This window comes from Opisthocomus hoazin, chromosome 8, assembly GCF_030867145.1.
Source record: "Opisthocomus hoazin isolate bOpiHoa1 chromosome 8, bOpiHoa1.hap1, whole genome shotgun sequence".
Taxonomy (NCBI): Eukaryota; Metazoa; Chordata; class Aves; order Opisthocomiformes; family Opisthocomidae; genus Opisthocomus; species Opisthocomus hoazin.
Window position 1 is genome coordinate 73,294,754 of NC_134421.1, and position 20,676 is coordinate 73,315,429.

Here is a 20,676-nt window from a genome sequence, read left to right on the forward strand (position 1 = left end):
CCGGGCGGCAGCCAGCGGCGGCCCCCGCCCCCTCCACCGGCCAATCAGCGACGAGCTTCTACGGCGCGAGCCTATGAAACGCGGGCTTGTTGGCAGGTGGTGGGGGAAGGTTGTGGAGAGAACGCTGTTGTTGCGAGGGCCGAGCAATCGATCGCCGTGCCTGCGCGCCGCCGCGGGGGGCAGGCTGGAGCAGTAGAGCGCCGAAAGCGGGAGCGGAGCGCCGGGGGCGTGGGGGGGCCCGGGGAGGGACGCGCGACCCCGCAGCGGAGGAGGCAACGCGCCGCGAACCCTGCGTGGGGACGAGGAGGCCGTGCGGGATTTGCGTGGGGTCATGGCCAGCCCCGCGGGGGAGGCGGAACCGTCCTGCGCGGCCGTGTTTCCCGCCCCCCCTCCCCGGGTCGTGACGGGCTGAGGGACCAAGATGGCGGCGCCCAGCGCCGGGGCGGCGGGGGGGGCTCGGGGGAGGCCTCCCGCCGTCACCCCCCAGCAGATCCGCGACCTCATCGACGGTGGCATCGCCCCCGAGGGCGCCGGCCCCGACGGGTGAGGGGGGGCGGCGGGGGCCCGAGGGCGCCGGGCCCGAGGGGAGCTGAGGGGAGGCCGGGCCGTGGGGCACCGGCCCGGGGAGCGGGGGGGACACGGGGTTGAGGAGCCCTCGAAGTTATTGGGGGACGCTGGGAGACGATGGGAGTTGTTGAGGAGGTGCTGGAGAGCACTGGGGGTTGTTATTGGAGAGGGGTAGTGGGAAAAGAGGACGCTGGGAGGGACTGGGAAGCACAGGGGGGCACTGGGAGGCGATACTGGGAGTACCGGAGGCACTAAGGGGCAGTGGGAGGCAGCACTGGTGGGACGAGGAGGTACTGGTGGCACTAAGGGACACTGGGTGCCAGTACTGGTGGGATGAGGAGGTAGTGGTGGCACTAAGGGGCACTGGGTGCCAGTACTGGTGGGACGAGGAGGTAGTGGTGGCACTAAGGGGCACTGGGTGCCAGTACTGGTGGGACGAGGAGGTAGTGGTGGCACTAAGGGGCACTGGGTGCCAGTACTGGTGATACTAAGCGGAAATGGGAGGCAGTACTGGTGTCACTGGGAGTGCTGGAGGAACTAAGAGGCACAGGGAGGCAGTACCGGTGGGATGAGGCGGTGCTGGTGGCACTGAGGGGCAGTGGGAGGCAGTACTGGTGGCACTAAGGGCTACTGGGAGGCAGTACCGGTGGGACGAGGAGGTGCTGGAGCAACCAAGAGTAGGCGTGGTGGTGTTGGGTGGATAGTTGGACTTGATGATCTTAGACGTCCTTTCTAACCTATGATTCTATGATGGGAGACGGTAGCGGAAATTGGGAGATACCGGGAGGCAGTGGTGGGCAGTGGGAGGCACTGGTGTGCAGTGGGAGGGCAGGGGCAGTTAGGTGACCTGTAGAGGTCTGGTGTCCCTGCAGCCCAAGCCAGCAGAACTGGCTGTGTACTGGGGCTCTGACCCAAAGAATGCGGGGTCACACCCTGGGTGGCCACTGAGAGTCACAGGAGTTACTGGTGGGCACTGGGGGGACTGGGAGGCGCTGGTTGGGTGAGCTTTGGGGGGGGTCTGGCTAAAGCCAAGCAACCATGGTTGCCCGTGGAGGCACGGTACACCCTTGACCCAACCATCCCCACCCGCCACCGCTGTCTGTCATCATGAAATGTTCAGTGTGCATCTTCCCTTGTTGCAATATGTATTTTTTTAATTTGTTTATTAGTAAAATAATTGAAAGTCAGGGCTTAGGAGCTCTGGAGAAAGGGTTCTTGTAAGGATAAACCTGAAGGACGAGAGGTTAGAAAGTAGTCTGTGTGGTTTTTTTAATTGATGAAATTGATGGGGTTTTATTGATTCAAAGAAATTGATGAAATTATCTGACGGCGCGGATGCTTTGCTTGCTGACTTGCTGTTCCTTTTAGGAAGGACGGATCCGACTGGTCAGAGTCGGCTAACGGATCTTCTCAAATGGATGCTCTCTCCTTGGAGTCCACCAGCAAGGAAGCCTATTTCAGCAGAGTGGAAACGTTCACCATATCCTTTCTGGCACTGAACTTCAAGCCGTCCCCCACCCTGCTTCACTGTCACCCTCCCCATGGCTTCCCCATGGGCTCTGTCTTCTCAGAGGCTTTTCTTCTCTGGCCAAATAAACCCTGGCCAAATCTTTGACTGTTTAACCCATAATTTATTGGCTTTTCTCCTTAACGCGAGCACCCGCTGAAGTGGGCGGGCAAACCCCACGAGCTGTCTCCCCTGGTCTGCGCCAAGTACGGCTGGACCAACGTGGAGTGCGACATGCTGAAGTGCTCCAGCTGCCAGGCCTTCCTCTGCGTGAGCCTGCAGCTCGCGTTTGACTTCACCAAGTGTACGTATGCCGGCGTCCTGTGGGTACAGAGGGGTGGGCGGAAGGGTTTTGGGGGTGGGTGTACCTCACCGTGTATGTAAATGGCTTCCCTAGTCTTCTCCTGGGGGGTGCTGGGTGTTTGACATCTCTGAAAATAAAGCGCAGGTCAAGTCAAGTTGCTTTTGTTTGTGAGAATGGGATGAAACTTCTTGCTCACAGAATCACAGAATGGTCGGGGTTGGAAGGGACCTCTGGGGGTCACCCAGTCCAACTCCCCTGCCGAAGCAGGGTCACCCAGAGCAGGGGGCACAGGACTGCGTCCAGGCGGGGCTGGAATATCTCCAGAGAAGGAGACTCCACAGCCCCTCTGGGCAGCCTGGACCAGGGCTCCGTCACCCTCAGAGGGAAGAAGTTCTTCCTCGGGTTCAGCTGGAGCTTCCTCTGCTTCAGTTCATGCCCATTGCCCCTTGTCCTGTCGCTGGGCACCACTGAAAAGAGTCTGGCCCCGGCCTCTTGACCCCCACCCTGCAGATATTTAGAGGCATTTCGAAGGTCCCCTCGCAGCCTTCTCTTCTCCAGGCTGAACAAGCCCAGCTCCCTCAGCCTCTCCTCGTAGGAGAGATGCTCCAGTCCCCTCATCATCCTTGCAGCCCTCCGCTGGACTCTCTCCAGTAGCTCCTCATCTTTCTTGAACTGGGGATCCCAGCACTGGACACAGCACTGCAGATGGGGCCTCAGCAGGGCAGAGTAGAGGGGGAGGAGAACCTCCCTCGCCCTGCTGGCCACACTCTTCTTGATGCACCCCAGGATCCCATTGGCTTTCTTGGCAGCCAGGGCACGCTGCTGGCTCCTGGTCACCCTGTCGTCCCCCAGCACTCCCAGTCCCTCTCCGCAGAGCTGCTCTCCAGCAGGTCCGCCCCAGCCTGTACTGGTGCCTGGGGTTGTTCCTCCCCAGGGGCAGGACCCTGCCCTTGCCCTTGTTGAACCTCATCAGGTTCCTCTCTGCCCAGCTTTCCAGCCTGTCCAGGTCACGCTGAATGGCAGAATTGCTTCCCCGGTCGGGGATGGGTTTGAGCAGTTCAGTTGGAAGGGACCTGCAATGATCAGCTAGTCCAACTGCCTGACCGCTTTGGTGCTGACCAAGGGTTACAGCATGTTATTAAGAGCATTGTCCAGATGCCTCTTAAGCCCTGCCAGGCTTGGGGCAGTGATCACCTCCCTAGGAAGCCAGTTCCAGTGTGAGACCACCCTCTCAGTAAAGAAATGCTTCCTGATACTGAGTCTGAACCTCCCGTGATGCAGCTTTGAGCCGTTCCCATGTGTCCTGTTGCTGGATCCAAGGGAGAAGGGGTCAGCTCCTCCCTCTCCACGTGCTCTTCCTTGGGAAGCTGCAGAGAGCAATGAGGTCGCCCCTGGCTGCTGGTCACCAGGTCAGTCCATTCATAGAATCGTTAAGGTTGGAAAAGACCTGTAAGATCATCAAGTCCAACCATCCACCCAACACCACCATGCCTGCTAAACCACGTCTCCAAGTGCCATATCTGCACATTTTTTGAACCTCTTCAGGGATGGGGACTCCCCCACTGCCCTGGGAAGCCTGGTCCAAGCCCTGACCACTCTCTCAGCAAAGAAATTTCCCCCAATATCCAATCTGAACCTCCCGTGATGCCACTTGAGGCCATTCAGGTGGTCACGTTGTGTAATTTAATAAACTCTTCCACTGCCCTCATTAAACAGCTTGGACTACCAGCAGTAAAGCTTCCACCTCCTGTTCCCCTCCCCGAGCTCCCTGCCCAGGCCCAGTGCATTTTTTTTCCCCCCTGCTTGCAGAGCATCGGCCGTTCCTGTCGCTGTGGGGAGCAGCAGCGGCTCCGGTCTCGACAACGCGGGGCTGAGAGTGGGGCAGGAACGCCAGTCTCCACGGCATGCTCGGCCCCGTGGCGTGAATGTCACTCATGAGCCACAGGACAGCGATGACCTGTGCTCGATCAGCTTCCCAGGCCTTCACTTTCCTTTACCTGCATCTGTCCTCTGCAGAAAGATGTTTATTACCCCACCACAAATAGGTGTCATCTCCACTTCTCAGTTTTCTTGACTGCAAGCTCCTGCTCTTGTTATCCGGACGGGAGCAGAGAGCGCAGCCCTGATGGCTGATGAAGGCAGCGTGGGTCGTGTGTAGTGGGCAGCTGCGTGAGCATTTCCTTTTGGGTCACTCTGAGTGTTGACGTCCACTGTTTGTTCAGATTATCTTTTTTTAAATAAACCTTGGCCTAATTATTCTGTTGGTAATGGCACTGGTTTAGGAAAATCTGAAATGATCAGAGGCTGGAGGAAGGGCTTGAAAACTAAATTGAAAAATGAATTATTTGGTTCTGGAAGGGGTGAAGAAGTTTAAGTATGAAATCTATTTTTTTTTGAGAAGTTTGATTTTCAGACGTGGCTGTGATTTGGCTGCTAAAGCCAGGGTGGAGGGGTCAGGCGAGTTAGCTAGGGACTGGCAGCAGCCCAGGAGGTAAAACTGGCAAGAGCGGGCGGTTCCCCGCCCAGAGGGGACTGGAACATCTCCCCTATGAGGAGAGGCTGAGGGAGCTGGGCTTGTTCAGCCTGGAGAAGAGAAGGCTGAGAGGGGACCTTAGAAATGCTTATAAATATCTGCAGGGTAGGTGTCAGGAGGACGGGGCCAAGCTCTTTTCAGTGGTGCCCAGTGACAGGACAAGGGGCAACGGGCACAAACTGAAGCAGAGGAAGCTCCAGCTGAACATGAGGAAGAACTTCTTCCCTGTGAGGGTGACAGAGCACTGGCCCAGGCTGCCCAGAGGGGCCGTGGAGTCTCCTTCTCTGGAGATATTCAAGACCCGGCTGGACACGGTCCTGTGCAGCCTGCTGTAGGTGACCCTGCTTCGGCAGGGGGTTGGACTGGGTTGACCCACAGAGGTCCCTTTCAACCCCTACCATTCTGTGATTCTCTGATTCCTGTGCTGGTGGTTGGTTTGAGCTGTGTCTCCGCTACGCTGCCGTGCAGCAGGGCAGGCTCCCCCGCTCCGTGGTTGCTGTGGCTGGGAATGGGAGAGGAATTTGGTTGCGGGGAGGTGAAACCACTCTGCTCACGCTTGCTGTGGTGGAGATAAGGCCTTGAGCCTTCGCCGCGCCGTGGTTGCCTGCGGGGAGGCTGGAGGTGCGGCAGCTCCTTTCGGTGGGGAGGGAGAGGAGTCGGAGGCGAGAGCTTCAGGCTCTGCAGCCTGCAGCCTTGGGTGGCGTCCGTCACCCAAGCTGTGCTGAGCGGGAGGAGCAGGGAAGCCCTCGTAGCCTGCTGCCTTCCTCTCCTGATTTGGCTTTCCCAGCCATTCCCCGAGGAGGTGGCTCCGCAGGGGAGTGGAAGTGAGCTTTGCCTTGCAGATAAGGAGCGCTGCGTGGAGCTGAAGAAGGCCTTGTGCACCGCTCATGAGAAGTTCTGCTTCTGGCCGGACAGCCCCTGCCCAGGTTGGTGTCTCAGAGCCCGGCTAGTGCACGTGTCCGGCATTATTCCCTTTTTTCTCCCTTTCTGTTGCTGCTCTTGTCTACCATTGTAGGAACTGTGGTTTCTCTTCAAGTTCTCAAAGCAGGCAGTGTCATCGCAGTCCCCTTTTTCCCTGTGGGGACGATGAAACACACAATGACAAAGCAGCCTTAGTGAATAAACAACTGAACTGTGGCTGGAGCCCCTGGCCAGGCTGTACCCAGCCTCTCTGGACCTTTGCGTGTCTCTAGGCCAGTTTAAATGCTTTTTGGTTTGTAACTGGGTGTGGACAGGGGAAGTTGGAGGACATGGGATGCTCAGAGGGTGATAGATCTCATCTCCAAAGCTGCGCTGCACGGGGAAGGGTGGTTGCGAAGGAGAAAGGCAGTGCTCAGCTTTTCTTTTAAAAGCCAGGAGACCATCGTGGGGACATCTTGGCTGGATTCGTCTTCTCCTCCCTTGCCCTACGGGAGAAGGAGGGGCTGGAAGGCTGGTAGCTCAGCTCAGGCCTCCTGTGTTTGCTTTCACCAGATCGCTTTGCCATGCTGCTGGTGGATGAGCCCAGAGCCCTTCTCCAGGACTTCCTGGACCGCTTTCAGAGCCTGTGTCAGCTGGAGCTGCAGCTGCCTTCCCTCAGACCAGAAGACATGAAAAACATGGTGAGTTCCCATCTGCCCCCGAGATCGGGTGCGTTCCAGTCGCCGGTGGCAATGCTGGGCACGCCTCTGCTGTACAAACCGTGACCAAAACAGTCGCGAGATGAGGTGGGTTGAGAACTGGCTGAAGGGCAGAGCTCAGAGGGTTGTCATCAGTGGTGCTGAGTCTGGTTGGAGGCCGGTAACTAGTGGTGTCCCCCAGGGGTCAGTACTCGGCCCAGCCTTGTTTAACTTCTTCATCAATGACCTGGATGAAGAGGTAGAATGTACCCTCAGCAAGTTTGCTGACGACACCAAACTGGGAGGTGTGGTAGACACACCGGCAGGCTGTGCTGCCATTCAGCGTGACCTGGACAGGCTGGAAAGTTGGGCAGAGAGGAACCTGATGAAGTTCAACAAGAGCAAGGGCAGGGTCCTGCAGCTGGGGAGGAACAACCCCAGGCACCAGTACAGGCTTGGGGTGGACCTGCTGGAGAGCAGCTCTGTGGAGAGGGACCTGAGTGTCCTGGTGGACGACAGGTTGACCATGAGCCAGCAGCGTGCCCTGGCTGCCAAGAAGGCCACTGGGATCCTGGGGTGCATCACGAGGAGTGTGGGCAGCAGGTCGAGGGAGGTTCTCCTCCCCCTCTTCTCTGCCCTAGTGAGGCCTCATCTGCAGTGCTGTGTCCAGTTCTGGGCTCCCCAGTTCAAGAAAGATGAGGAGCTGCTGGAGAGAGTCCAGCGGAGGGCTGCGAGGATGATGAGGGGACAGGAGCATCTCTCCTATGAGGAGAGGCTGAGGGAGCTGGGCTTGTTCAGCCTGGAGAAGAGAAGGCTGAGAGGAGACCTAATAAATGTTTATAAATATCTCAAGGGTGGATGTCAAGAGGATGGGGCCAGACTCTTTTCAGTGGTGCCCAGCGACAGGACAAGGGGCAACGGGCACAAACTGAAGCAGAGGAAGTTCCGTCTGAACATGAGGAAGAACTTCTTCCCTCTGAGGGTGACAGAGCACTGGAACGGGCTGTGCAGAGGGGCTATGGAGTCTCCTTCTCTGGAGATATTCAAGACCCGCCTGGACAAGGTCCTCTGCAGCCTGCTGTAGGAGACCCTGCTTCGGCAGGGGGGTTGGACTAGGTGACCCACAGAGGTCTCTTCCAACCCCGAACATTCTGTGATTCTGTAAGATTCCAAGTGGAGACTCCAGCTTGCCAGATGGGCAAAGCTCAGCCCAGCTTCAGCGTGAGTGGTCTGTCATTGCCTTGCATTTCTCCTCGGTTGTTCCCTGCGTGGTGGTTTCACCTGGTGTTTCTGGAAGCAACTGTGAAAGCCAGTTTGTAAAGCCTCTTCTGCCACGCAAGCCCTTGACCAAAGCAGGCGCAGCTGGCTCATGTCACCACGATGTTGCCAGTGGGAATTGGGCTGTGGTGTCTACGCCTTTCCTGGCACGCAAGATGCTCTCTTGGTGCCTGGCAGAAGTGATTTGTGGTCCCACAGATTCCTTCAGGAGCTCTCCCTGGCAGCTCCCGCCCCTGTTCATTACCTCCAAGCGCTCCATGAGATGCAGCAGCCCGTGGATGGCCCCTTTAGCTGGGATCCCACAAGACTGGAGACAGTCGTTGCGTTAGGTGGGATCAGGAGTTTGGGGAGTCCAAGGCTGCCCCGGAGCAGAGGTGTGGGCAGAGGCCCATGATGGTGAGGGACCCCAGGGAGTGCGGTACAGAGGGGTCTCTTGTGTGAGGCAGTCACGCGAGGAGGCTCAGCAGGCAGGAGGGAAGAGCAGGAGCTATGGCATAAGGGGCTGGAGCGTAGCCGCAGCCAGGGGCAAGTGTGGGATTGCCTCCTGGTAGGGTCCTGGCCAGCCCTCGCTCTTCTCCAGCCAAGTCTGGCTTGTTGGGCGCTTGCTCGCCAGGAAACAGACGGCTCTCGGTGGTGAGAAGCCGTGTGGGAACCGGGGAATTCTTCATCCACTCAACAGAAATTGTGGAAGTGTTTTGTGGTTGCCACCATGGGCTGGCTGAGCTGTGAAACCCAGCAGAGCCCCCCAGGAAGAGACAGCACAAAGCCAACGGACAGATCGCATCTCCGCGTCTAACTCTCCAGCTGTCCCACCAGCAGCAAGGTCTGGAGCCCGGGCAGCGGCCTCCAGGGACTCTCTTTTCTCCCTGTGTCTCAGCAATGGCCCCAGAAGCGCTCGTGGTTTGCCTTAGCACAGGCAGACGCAGCCCTGCTGCCTCCCTGGGGTCGAGGGACTGGCGGTGGCTGTTCAGACCCATGCTTGCCATGGGAGCTGTGACCTGTTCCACTGTCCCCACGCGTGCTCCGGGGAGCAAATGGTGCTTAAACAAGAGTCTGCGCAACGGGGTCAGAGAGACGGGCACAACACAGGAGGAAGCCATCGCTCCGTTTGGCTTTTGTCTCTTAACCAGAGTGGAAATGCTGATGGAAATGCTCATGCCCCCAGCTCTTTTGGGGAGTGAAAAAGGGATTTTTCTCCATGTTGTAAGTACACAGTTTGTGAGTGGAAGCAGTGTATTTTATCAGACTGCTTCTGACTTCCAGCTCTGCCACCTTTCTCTGTCCCGCAGTGCCTGACAGAGGAGAAGATCAGCCTGCTCCTCCAGCTGATCGGAGAGGAACTAGAGCACAAAGCAGAGGGAGAGAAACCGCCGATGAAGTTTGCCACGGAAATCCTGCAAGTGCACGTCCCTGCCTGCGTCCTGGCTCTGTGTGGCTGGACTTGCAGGTGGGTAGCGGCGTAGGACTGACGCTGAACTGGCTGCCGCGCTTTGTGGTTTCTGGGGAAAGCTGTCAGAGGCTGGAGGAATGTGGATGTCCCTCGTGTGAAATGTTCAGTATCCCCTATTTCATTATTTTATTATCTCCAGATGTTTAAACTGACGGACTTCCACAAACCCCGGCGCAAAGCTGCCTGATCTAAAAGAGATGTCTCCCTGAAACAGCAGAGAGTCTGAAACAACCGAGCTGTCGGTGGCCCCACTCGTTGCTGATTTAGATGTTGAAGCCAAGCCCTGAAATGTCATCCTCGGCAACGCTTTGGTTGCTTGTCAGGCCTGCGGGGAGGGGAGGGATGGTTCGTGACCTGAAGGTTCGCGGCTTCCCAAAGCGTGTGCTGTGAGCAGAACAGCCGCGCTGTTTGTGCCCGAGGCAGCTTGCTGAAGGCGAAAGCGATCTGTTACGGTGCAGGCTGGCGAAGGGCTGACGGTGGGCAAGAGCCGAGCTGCTGCTGTGGCTGGGCAGTTCAGGGGCTGAAGGTGGGGACATGCTTGGCTGATACGCCATAATTGAGTGTGGTCCTGCTTCATGGCAAGCCGGAATGTAACCTAGCCAGTTTAAATCAATGCTATAGATGGGTTTTGATGGACTTGGCTTAATTCTTGGAACACGGGGCTACAGAAACAGTAAATCTGTGCCTCAGCACAGGGGTACTGATGTCTTGAAATGTGCTGGCTCAGGTACCTGCAGCTGAGACCGTTCCTGTGCTCTGCCAAATACCTGCATCTGTTCTGAAAGCTGCGATTCTGGGGAAGGGCCCAGGCTCGTCCCTGACCTTCTCTCACGACTTGGCTCTGTCCCCGCAGCGCTGCGTCTGGCTCCGTGCACCTCTCGGTGATCACCTGCTGCCGCTGCATGAGGAAGGTGGGACTGTGGGGCTTTCACCAGCTGGAGTCTGTGGGGCCGGAGCTGGACTCCTGCAGCATGATCAGCACACTGCCGGCACCTGCCGAGCGCATCCCGCTCGTGCCCACGTCTCCACGCAGGATGCTCACGCGGAGCCAAGACTCGCTCCCTCCAGGCTCCGAGCAGGTATGGCCCAGCTCAGCCGGTCCGTGAGCTCGGGGTGTCTGGGTGACACAGGAGCACATGGGAGTCAAGACTGACGTAGTTTGTGTGTCTGCTGGCTTTTACCTTGAAAGAAGCTCATTTTGGTGTCATGTCTCCAGCTGTAGGCAACATCTAACAGAAGTGGGTTGCTGCTCGCCTTGCCCTTTCACAGAATCACAGAATGTTCGGGGTTGGAAGGGACCTCTGGGGATCACCCAGTCCAACCCCCTGGCAAAGCAGTGTCACCCAGAGCAGGGGGCACAGCACCGCGTCCAGGCGGGTCTTGAATATCTCCAGAGAAGGAGACTCCACAGCCTCCCTGGGCAGCCTGTTCCAGGGCTCCGTCACCCTCAGAGGGAAGAAGTTCTTCCTCATGTTCAGCTGGAGCTTCCTCTGCTTCCGTTTGTGCCTGTTGCCCCTTGTCCTGTCACTGGGCACCACTGAAAAGAGTTTGGCCCCATCCTCCTGACACTCACCCTGCAGATATTTATAAACATTTCTAAGGTCCCCTCTCAGCCTTCTCTTCTCCAGGCTGAACAAGCCCAGCTCCCTCAGCCTCTCCTCATAGGAGAGATGCTCCAGTCCCCTCATCATCTTTGTAGCCCTGAAGCCTTTGCAACTCTCTGTCCTCCCCTCCATCAGCCCTCCTGTAAGAGGGCACAAAAAGGGCCTTTCCAGCCAGCATCCTGACATTTGTCTAACTTGGGGTGCTCCGAATCAGGGGCTGCCCTCACCTGTGTCCAACTAGACGCACCTGAGATGCTTCTGGTGTAAAGGGAAGGTGGCACAGCTTCTGCCAGGCTGGCTGAGAAGGTTTCGATCTCCGGTTTGAGCTGTGCAGGGCCCACCTGTCCCCTTCAGGCAAAGAATATGCTGGTGACCAGAGGAGCTCGATTAATTCCTTGTTCTTTCCCCACTGGCAGCACGAGAAGAGCACGTCCCCTGCCATCTCTCGCTCGCGGGGTTGGGACTCTCCCATCCCCATGGACCGGAGTGAGTTGGAGGTGGCCAGCCCCACTCTGAGGAACCGCCCCGTCACCCGCAGCATGGGGCAGGGGGACAACGTGGAGATGCCATCCAGTCCTCTCCGCAGAGCCAAGCGGATACGGCTCTGCTCTTCCAGCAGCTCGGTGAGCGACCCGGGTGCAGGCGCAGGGAGAGGAATCTGGGCAGTGCACTCCTGATCCAGGGAGCAGTGTTGTCCCCATAGCCAGCTCAGGGCTGGTGTTTAGGCACGGAGAGGGTTTTATTGTGTCATTGGAGTCTGTTTTAAACCATGCTGTTGCTGTCCCTCTTCACTATTACCTCCTCCCCTACCCAGGACACTTTTATGAGGAGCTTCTTTGACCCCAGCTCTCAGCATCGTGACTGGTGCCCCTGGGTCAACCCAGTGGAAGGAGGTGAAGCCCTGGAGGATACCACGACCCAGACTGAGAAGGAACCTGCAAAGGCAGAGCCGGGCTGGCAAGTGGTACTGAACACGCTCCTCGCCACCAGAAAGTGCGACAGAGTGCCCGAGACGGAGCCCGTGGTGAGCCTGCAGCATCCCCAGCCCCAGACCCGAGCTCTCAAAACACTGCTTGCCCCAGCCTTGCCCGGGGCTGAAGGCTTGTGGGTGGAATTTGGGGTAGATGGGCTGCGTTCAGGAGCGGAAGCTCACCTGGGTGGCAAGGACCAAGCGTGTGCCTGCAGAGCTGCAGCTCCCGCTCCGGCTGTGCTGACAGCCTCTCGGCCAGGTGTCAGCCGTGACAACGATGCGTTGTGTGCAGATCTGCTCGAGGGCTGCTATAAATAACAGCCCTTCCACTGCCCAAAATCCAGTTTCATTTCACATCCTGGTAGAGAACTCCTGACCCTCTCTGCAGCCATCCTGCGGCCGGCAGCTCCCGGCTGTTGGACCGGTGGGTTGGCCAAGCCGGGGGAGCAGAGCTGAGTCCACAGGTCCTGCTGCTGCCTCCCTGGGCCCCATCACCCACCTGGATTCCTCCTGCTGCCTCCCCCCTGCTTTGCTCAGGGCTGAGGTGGAGGGACCAGTGGAGCAGTCCCGTGCCAGCCTTTGTCTTGGGGACTTCGTGTGAGTTGTCGGTCCCTTCTGGCTGCCCCACGTGCCGGCGAAGTGCCAGCTGGTCCCGTGGGACCAGACACGAGCCAGACACACGAGAAGCAGGGGATGGTTGGAGTCCTGTCCCACTTCTTGCTTGCAGTCACCTTGCCCTTCTCCCCTCCCTTCCTGGTAAATAGAGCTAACAAAGAAGAGGAGCAAATTAATGTCATGGCAGCCAGTTAGGATATTTCAGATATCCTAATATCCAGATATCAGATGGGTTTTTTTGCTGCAGTTTCTCTCCTTGTGTGCTTTGTAGGCAGGTTGGTGGCAGTTGCAAGTGCTGTTGAGGTGCCGTAACCTCTGGTTGCCGCTTTGCTCCCCTCTCTCGCAGAGTCTCTCGGTGAAGTCCTGCAAGGTGTTCCGCATTTTCCGGCAGTGGGAGAGCATGAATTCCTCCTGAACGGGCTGCTGCCTCTGGGAACCGACGCCATGCATCGGTGCAGCAGAGATCCACTTCGCAGCTGCTCCCACAGCAGCTCCATGCCCTGGGGAGGGGATGCCGAGGAGGCTCCACACCAAACGCAGCCCCCAGCAGCCGCTGGGACCCCTCCCTCCCCGACTGCCTTCCTTGAAGCCCCCTGCCTTCACGAATTGCTGCTGTAGCCCTTGGCCCCGAGGGTTTCGACAGCCCTGCCCAGGCACGCGGGGCGAATGAGGAGACGTGGTCACCTCACGAGGGTGACCATCTTGTCCAGCTGTGACCCTCCACCAGCGGCACAGGGAAGCGATGCCAGGTGGGAATAAACATTTCACTTTTGTTTTTTTTTTTTTTTTTTTTATTTTCTTACTGCTGGTGCGGTGCTTCTTCCCAGGGCAGGCTGAGCTCTGGACCTAGCACGTGGCTCCTGTATCCCTCGGGATGCTCATGTTTCGTGGGATCAGTGTCCAGCTGCCTCCCTGTCCTGTTGCCTGCTCCTCGTTTTGCTGTCTCCCCTGCCTGGTGAGGGCTTTTGGCAATGGCTTCAGCCCCTGTACGTGCCTCGTGCCCCAATATACGCCAGCGGCTGCCCGAAGCAGATTTAGCTGAGGGCTGATAGCTTCCCAGGGTGATAAATCACCCAGCTCAGAGTACAGGGGAGGCTGGGAGACAGCCAAAACCCTGGAAGAGGCGGGTTTAGGGCTTCCCCGTGGCTTGTGGCCATGAGGCTGGGTGCTGGGAAGGGACTGGTCTTCATGGAACAGGGGGGGAGAAGAAGCCAAGAAAGGAGACCCTGATCTGTCATCTCCATCCTCAAGGATGTCAGGGAAGGGGCTTTGGGGAGGGCTCAGACTCCACAGACAACCCAGGCACACTTGGGCCTCCTCACCCCGGATCTGCTGCAGCCACATGGATGTGGGTGAAGGCACAAGGAAATGCCATTCCCTTTTTGGTTTTTTTTGAGCAAAGGGAGCCCCTGCCTCGGTTTCCCCAGTCTGCTTTGGGGTTTCTTCTGCATCTCACCTTGCCCCATCCCCTTTGGGGCGTTTTCTGGCTACTCTGAGCCTCGGAAAGCAACAGCTGCCTTGGTCAGGGCTGATCCAGGCTCTCCCAGCACCCCAAAACTTGGGGGTGCACCTGCCCAACTGGGGGCTTCTTCTTGGAGACACCCTTTCCCTACTGCCTGCGTGGGTAGGTGCTGGCCGGAAAGCCCCCTGAGTGGGGAGCAGCGAGGCTTGAGTCTGGGTGGGTGGCTTCCTTTCCTAAGAGGGTCCTAATTGCATGGCCCTAACGAGGGGCTGCTTCACACCATGGCTGTGCTGGGCTGGGAGTTTGGGGTGGAGATGGGGGTGTCACACCCACACGTACGTCCTGGGTACCCCCCGAGGGGTGAGAATGGGCTGGGATCTGCAGCGGGGTGTGGAGGAGCCCCTTCCACAGCTGCCCAAACCCCCAGATCCTCTTGTCCCCAACAGCCCCAACATGGTTTTGCCTGGCTCCCCTCATCCCCCATAGCTCTCCCCACTCCTTAGAGCTTCCTACAGCTTCGTATCGGTCCCTGTAGCTCCCCTGCTCCCCAGAACTCCTTTGCCTCCCCCATTTCCAGTGATTTCCCCCAGCTCCCCATTATTACCAAGATTTTCCCCCGTTCCCCATGGCTTCTGACACCCCCCCTTGCCCTCTCCTTTCTGCTTTGTCTGCCTGGCCCCAGCACGGTTGGGGAACCACCCCCCAAACCACGGGGGGAACAACGTTCCCACACCGGGGTGCACAAGGCCAGCCAGCACCCCGGCCCACGCACGCCGACTTTCAAACCCAGGAGGGCTCAGAAGGCCCCTGAATCCCCTGTGTACCCACGTAGAAGGGTCTGGGTGCTGCAAGAATGGTCTGAAGGCGTCTGAAAAGGCACAGGATGCCATCGTAGTCCCTAGAATCACAGAATCATTAAGGCTGGAAAAGACCTCTAAGATCATCAAGTCCAACCATCAACCCAACACCACCACCATGCCTGCTAAACCATGTCCCCAAGTGCCACATCTACATGGTTTTTGAACCCCTCCAGAGATGGGGACTCCCCCACTGCCCTGGGTAGCCTGGGCCAACCCCTGACCACTCTCTTAGGAAAGAAATTTTCCCCACTATCCAATCTGAACCTCCCCTGACCCAGCTTGAGGCCATCGCCTCTCGTCCTGTCGCTGGTTACTTGGGAGAAGAGACCAACAATCACCTCACTGCACCCTCCTGTCAGGTGGTTGTAGAGAGCATAGTTATTACCCTGAAATTATCCCAGTTGCAAAACTACGGTATTACTCAGACGAAATACAAGGATTTAAAGAAATTAAGGAAAACCCCTGATTTTTCCCCTTCTTTTCTCTCAGTTGCCTGGAACTGGTTGGGAAGGGCTGGGAAAATGGGGGATCCTCTACCTCCAACCTCTCCCTCTGCTCAGTTATAAACCCCCTTCCACTTTGCTTCTCCAAATTCCCCGTGGCGTAGCTCGCCCTGGGGTGCGGATCCGACCCCTCTCAGTGCGTTACCTCCTGTCCCAGCCGGGCTCGGGGCAGGTTGGGGCATTAAATGGAGGACACCACCACCCCCACATGCACACTTGTGGGGTGAGGCTCCCTCCTTTTCTCAGACTTCTTGGGGTTCCCTGGCTGCGTCTCCTCCCTCTGCGGGGAGGAAGCGTTGGGGTGGATTTTTGGGGTGATGCCGGGGTCAGGAATGCGGGATGTCCGCCCCGGGCGGGGAGTTGCCACGCCAGAGCCCCGCCGGCTCTTCCCCGTGAACGCCATCGTCACGCGCCTCGCTGTCACCTCCGGGGCGCTGGCGCGTGCCTTCCCCGTCCGGTCGGGTAAACTGAGGCACCGGGAAATGCTTTGCTGGTGTCGCACCGGATAACCGGCGCGGTGACTCGTGCTGCAAGGTCTGCCAAGTGCCCGGTTTGCAATCCAGAGATGGGGAGGGGGGAGGTTTGGCTTTAACGCTGGCTTTCCCGGGGTGATACTGGACATCCTGCAGGGGGGTGACCCGCTGCGCTGGGTCCCCCCCATCCCCGAGCCCCGACGGGGTCTCGAACCGGTGTCCCCGACGGGACTGCAGCTCCCCCCACAGTCGCCCACCGCACTACAACTCCCGGCGTGCCTCGGGGCGGGCGGGGGCCGGCGCGGCGTTCCAGGCGCAACCAATGGCGAAGGGGCGGGGCGGTGAGGTCACAGCGAGTGACGTCAGGGGTCCAGAGAGAGGCTTCGGCAGAGGCGACCGGAGCGGGGCTCGCCGCTGAGGGAGCGCGCGGCGGGGGGGGGGGGGTCGGCCCGGGCGGCACCGGCACCACCACCACCACCACCACCACCACCACAGGAGGAGGTCGGCGACAGCGGCGGTATCGGCGACAGCGGCGACGACAGCGGCGACGGGGGGGGGGGTGTCCCAGCGGCTCGGAGCCCGGCGCCCCCCCGCTCCACCTCGATACCGGGCCGTCCCCGGTCCGCGGCGGCGGCGGCGGAGCTGACAGCCCGCCCGGAGCAGCGGGGGCGGCCGAGGCCACCATGTCCTCCCCCAGCCCGGGCAAGAGGCGGATGGGACACCGACGTGGTCAAGCTGTATCCTTCCCGCACCCCCTGCCACCCCCCCCCCCCGCCGCCTCCTCCGCGGGGGGGGGGGAGGGGGCGAGGCTGCAGGCCGGGCCTACGCTGGGGAGGGGGGACACCGGGATCCCCCCCTCCCTGTCACCCCCCCACCCCACCGCGGGCGGCGGCGACCAGGCCTAGGCCTCTCCCCGGGGCTGGACCAGCCCCCCCCTTACCGGGGGAAGGCCTAACACCCCACCCCCCCCCCCCCGGGACTCTTCCCTTATTTTGGGGGGCTTTTCCCCCTTTCCCCCCTCCGCGGCTTAATCCCCCCCGGGGGGAGTCTCTTCAGGTGACCCCCCCCTTGGTGAAGCTCCCCCCAGCTTGGGTGTCCTGCACCCCACTGGCTTGCGGCCCAGCCGCCGGGGGAAGGTGAGGAAGGGGAGAGCAGCTCCAGCAGCCGCAGCCTTTCTTTAGGCTTTTGTGGGCTTTATTATTATTTACTCCCCGATTTCAGCCTGCGGTTCACGAAGCTTCTGGTGACGGCTTAGAGATTTAATTTGGGGGGGGGGGGGGGGGGGGAGAAGCTGGGGGGGTTCCCACGGGGCCTGGCTCGCGACAAACCCCAGACTGGGTGACGGTGGGGTGGGCAAAGGGCTCCAGGGCCCATAGCCCTTCTCGTAAGAGGTCCCATTTATGTAACGCTCCAGGTTAGGTTAGGCTTTCTTATTTTTTTCCTCCCCCCCCCCCCCTCCACGATAGATCTGTTTATATTTTTTCCCTTCTCAATTTTTATTCTTGGCCTTTTGCAGGGTGGCGAATCCTTTTTCTCTCTGTCTGGAGTGTGGGTGGCGTTGAAAAATATCGTTGGGAATTTGGTTCTGGGATTGTTTTATTAATAGTTTTTGTTTACAAGGTGGCGGTGTGTGCCGGGAAGGGGTAGAAATGACAAGAGTGGCTGAAATGTTTTTCAGCTCTGTTGACCGAACGTGCCTCGGCAGGGCTCGGGGTCTGGTGGCTCTAACTTGGTGGTGTTGAGGGGTCGAGAAACGGGTCTGATTTAGTTTCCAGAGAGAGATAAACTTACTTGGATTTTGGTTTGGGTTTGTTTTGTTTTTTTTTTTCTTGAGGAGGAGGAGGGGGAGGGAGGAGCGGCACCGCTCCTGTTTGTGGCGTGAGGGTGGCTTATCGAAGGAAACTTCTGTTTGACGTTCAGCCTGCGCGTTTTCTCGCTACAAAGCTGCTCTTCGTATATTCTTCGCCTTGTTTTTAAGCAAATAGGAAATGACTACCGATCGTGCTTGAATCGGAGCTATTTTTATCCGGGGGTTTAAAGTTACACACATGTCATACCCTGCCGAACGCCAATTGCGATCGATGTTTAATCGCACTGGGAGGAGGGTCGGGAATTCCAGCTGTTTAGTATGGGGGGGGGAATAAAATCTTCCTTGGGGATAGTCTGGAAAGAGGTCCGGGCTGGAGAGGGGCCGAGGCCCAACCTGATCCGATGCCACTCTCCTTTCCCCTCCCCCCCCCCCCTTTTTTTTTTCCTTCCCCCTTTTTGTTCCATTTGTAGCCAGCATCTCCAGCGATCGCAGCATTTTCAGAGACAAAAGAGCAGATTTTTCTGAAGTGGCTTCGCTCGGTATTTCTAGCAGCGGCCGGGCCGTGCGGTGGTAGGTAGAAAGCCCCAAATATCTGGCATTCCTCCCGACGCCGGGTAGTTTCCGCTCTGCTCTCTTTTTTGCCCCCCACCCCCCCCAACAAAAGAAACCCAAAGCTTTTCCAAAAGTGAAGCTCTTGTGATTGTCGACGCAGCCTTCCCGGTGTTTTGAGGGGTGAGGGTTAGAGCAGTCGGTCTCCTGCGGACAACAAACTTAGGAAGTTGGATGTGTCAGATGACTCTCCTCACCACTCCTCCCTCCCCAGCCTTTTTTGTTTGTCTGCCTGACTCGCCTTGCCTGCCCGGGGTGAGCGCAGCTCGCTAGGCCCAGGCTCCCGAGACGCTTCCCTGGGGAATCTTCCTCTCTGGAAGCTGATCTGAAATCAGGGTCTGGTGTGAGACGTGAGAGCGAGGAGGGTCTTGGTGGTGACCAAAGGCGAGAGGGCTTGTCTGAAGGAATGTACTTGAAGGCTGGCTCTCCCCAGGGCTCGAGGGTTTTGTTGTGTGTTGTGTTTTCTATTTCCCCCCCCCCCCCTTTTTTTTTTTTGCTGCCATTTTCATTACAGTTTCCCTTTTCGGCCGCTTTTTGTGTCTCCGATGGAGAATAATGGCACGGATTTATGGCCTGCCAAGGGCTACCTTTTTGAGCAGGGAGGGGTGATGGCCAGAGTGAATAACACCGCTGCCTTCTCCTGCTCTGACAGGTTTAGCAGCCGAGTGGGGTCTTTTTATTATTCCTATTTTCAATCCTAACACGTCCGTGTCCTTTTGTGGATGCCTCTTTGTGAGCAGGGAAGGGGAGAGGTTGCTCGGCTCTCTGAGGCTGGGGGGGGGGGGGAAGAGCTCTGTCTGTACGCGTTAATGTGTCGAACTGATGTTTAATAATCTCCTGGACGATTATGTGTTGAAACTCTGAGTCACTCATTGTTTCTCCCCCGATCGCGCTCGCGACATCGTGCGAACGCCGGGGAAGGGCCTGCGGTGGGGAGCCGCCGCTGCCTTCCTCCCCACCTGGGGGGCTGCTGCCCCCCACCGCGCTCGCTGAAGTTTCCTGCATAATCCGTGTACCCACGGAGTCGGGGGCACTGCCGCTTTGCTGGAAGGCTCTGTGCCCCCCCCCCAAAATACCTTGGGATCCACTCACCAGCAGCCTGGGAGCGTGGGGATGTCCCGTGGGCCTGCTGGGAAGCGCTCAAGCTCAAGGCCAGGCCTCTCCAGGTAGCCCCAAGCCAGACACATCCACCCTGGGGAACGTGGGGTGCTGGAGTCGGGGGGTGGGGGATCCCATCCCCGGTCCCCCCAGCTTCGGGGCGAGCTGCTGGCCTTGGAGCCGTGTTTGCAGGCAAGAGGCCTCGGGCAGAGCTCGCAACTCCGCGGATTGGCTGCTCTGTTACTACCCGGAAACCGGGGCCGAGGCGGAGCGAGCCGGCGGCTGGTGGGGTGCCCCAGCCAGCGTGTTTACACCCGTGGGGGGACGCACCCCGGCACCCCGCAACCCCCCCGGGACCACGGGGCCGTTGCGGTTCCACGCTGGGGTTTATTGTTCTGCGCCGGGGTGCAACGCGGGCGCTCCAGGGCGAGCTGTTTGCAGCCTCCCCTTGGACGAGAGTTGATTTTTGCGCTGATTTATTTTCCTCCTTTGTGGATAGATGCTTCTGGCTGGGTTGTAGTCCCCAAGCTCTATTTTTAAGCGTCGGGGCTGGAAAAGGGAAGTGTCACCCTGTTCTGTGCATGCAAGGAATTATAAATAGTGCCCAGCTTCATTTGAATCTCCCCGTTCTGACCAGTTTACAGAGCTGAACGTTTGTAACGCGTGTCGGAGCTGCCGGGGAGTGCGACGCGCAGAGCACTGCACGCTCCCTTCTAATTTTAGGCTCGTCCTGAGTCAAGGAGAATGATGGTACGAAGCTCCTCCATTTACCTGCGGAGTATTTTGTAATCGCAAAACTCCCCGCGTTTGCTCCGCCACGATCGGCTGAGGCGAAGGGTAGGACACAGTTTACATTTGGGATAAATTCCTTTTTATGTTCATTATAGGCTTACACCGCACTTCTCATCCTACTTGAACACCTTCCAAGAGTCGCGTTGAGCAATGGGACGGTCACGTGGCTTTGTTCTCTTTGGCCTGTCCCCAGGGGAAGAGCACGTGCGCTGGAATGTCTTGTTTTGGTAGGGTTTGGTGGTGGTGCGTTGTTGTTTTGGTTTTTGGTTTTTTGTGTTGTGTTTTTGTGGGTTTTTTTTTAAGGGATAGACATTTCTGGAAACTTTTCCAAGTCAGAATGTAAATGTTAGAACGTCACGCTACGCTTCTTTCTGCTACACCTCTCTCTGCTCTACTTTAATGAGGTCTCCAGGGATGAGGGTAATCGCACGGTGGTGCTTCAGAACGCACAAAGACGCGGCGACGGCCCCGTTCCAGGACTGGGAGAGCCCCCCCTCCCCCCCTTTCCCTAAAGCAGTCAGAAATGCTGGCGCAGGTTGTGGCTTATAAATAAAATCCAGTTAAACGCGGCTCGGATCGTATAGTGCTACCTGCCGTTGTGAGAACTTCACATCCACGGATCGTTCCGCCAAAACCAAACCAA

General features: G+C 58.2%; 2 protein-coding genes across 2 annotated transcripts in view; both read left to right on the forward strand.

Moving 5' to 3' along the window:
* Window positions 1-207: 207 nt before the first annotated feature.
* ZC3HC1 (zinc finger C3HC-type containing 1) lies at window positions 208-13,205 on the forward strand. Its single transcript, XM_075429167.1, has 10 exons — window positions 208-543; window positions 1,936-2,046; window positions 2,227-2,378; window positions 5,754-5,837; window positions 6,385-6,512; window positions 9,077-9,234; window positions 10,091-10,316; window positions 11,258-11,464; window positions 11,656-11,865; window positions 12,773-13,205. Exons 1-10 carry the CDS (start codon window positions 422-424, stop codon window positions 12,839-12,841), a joined length of 1,467 nt encoding a protein of 488 aa, XP_075285282.1. The 5' UTR covers window positions 208-421; the 3' UTR covers window positions 12,842-13,205.
* A 2,912-nt stretch (window positions 13,206-16,117) lies between these two features.
* Window positions 16,118-20,676, forward strand: part of UBE2H (ubiquitin conjugating enzyme E2 H) — a 62,774-nt gene continuing 58,215 nt past the window's right edge. Inside the window, exon 1 of the mRNA XM_075429006.1 lies at window positions 16,118-16,461. The gene's annotated coding sequence lies outside the window, so the exon portion shown is untranslated. The remainder of the gene's footprint in view (window positions 16,462-20,676) is intronic.

Excerpts from the sequence above, each read along its gene's own strand:
- ZC3HC1 (XM_075429167.1), top strand. The coding sequence starts at position 422 with ATGGCGGCGCCCAGCGCCGGGGCGGCGGGGGGGGCTCGGGGGAGGCCT. Across the intron at positions 544-1,935 it reads GAGGGCGCCGGCCCCGACGG|GAAGGACGGATCCGACTGGT; the intron begins GTGAGGGGGGGC and ends TGTTCCTTTTAG. Across the intron at positions 11,866-12,772 it reads TGCCCGAGACGGAGCCCGTG|AGTCTCTCGGTGAAGTCCTG; the intron begins GTGAGCCTGCAG and ends CCTCTCTCGCAG.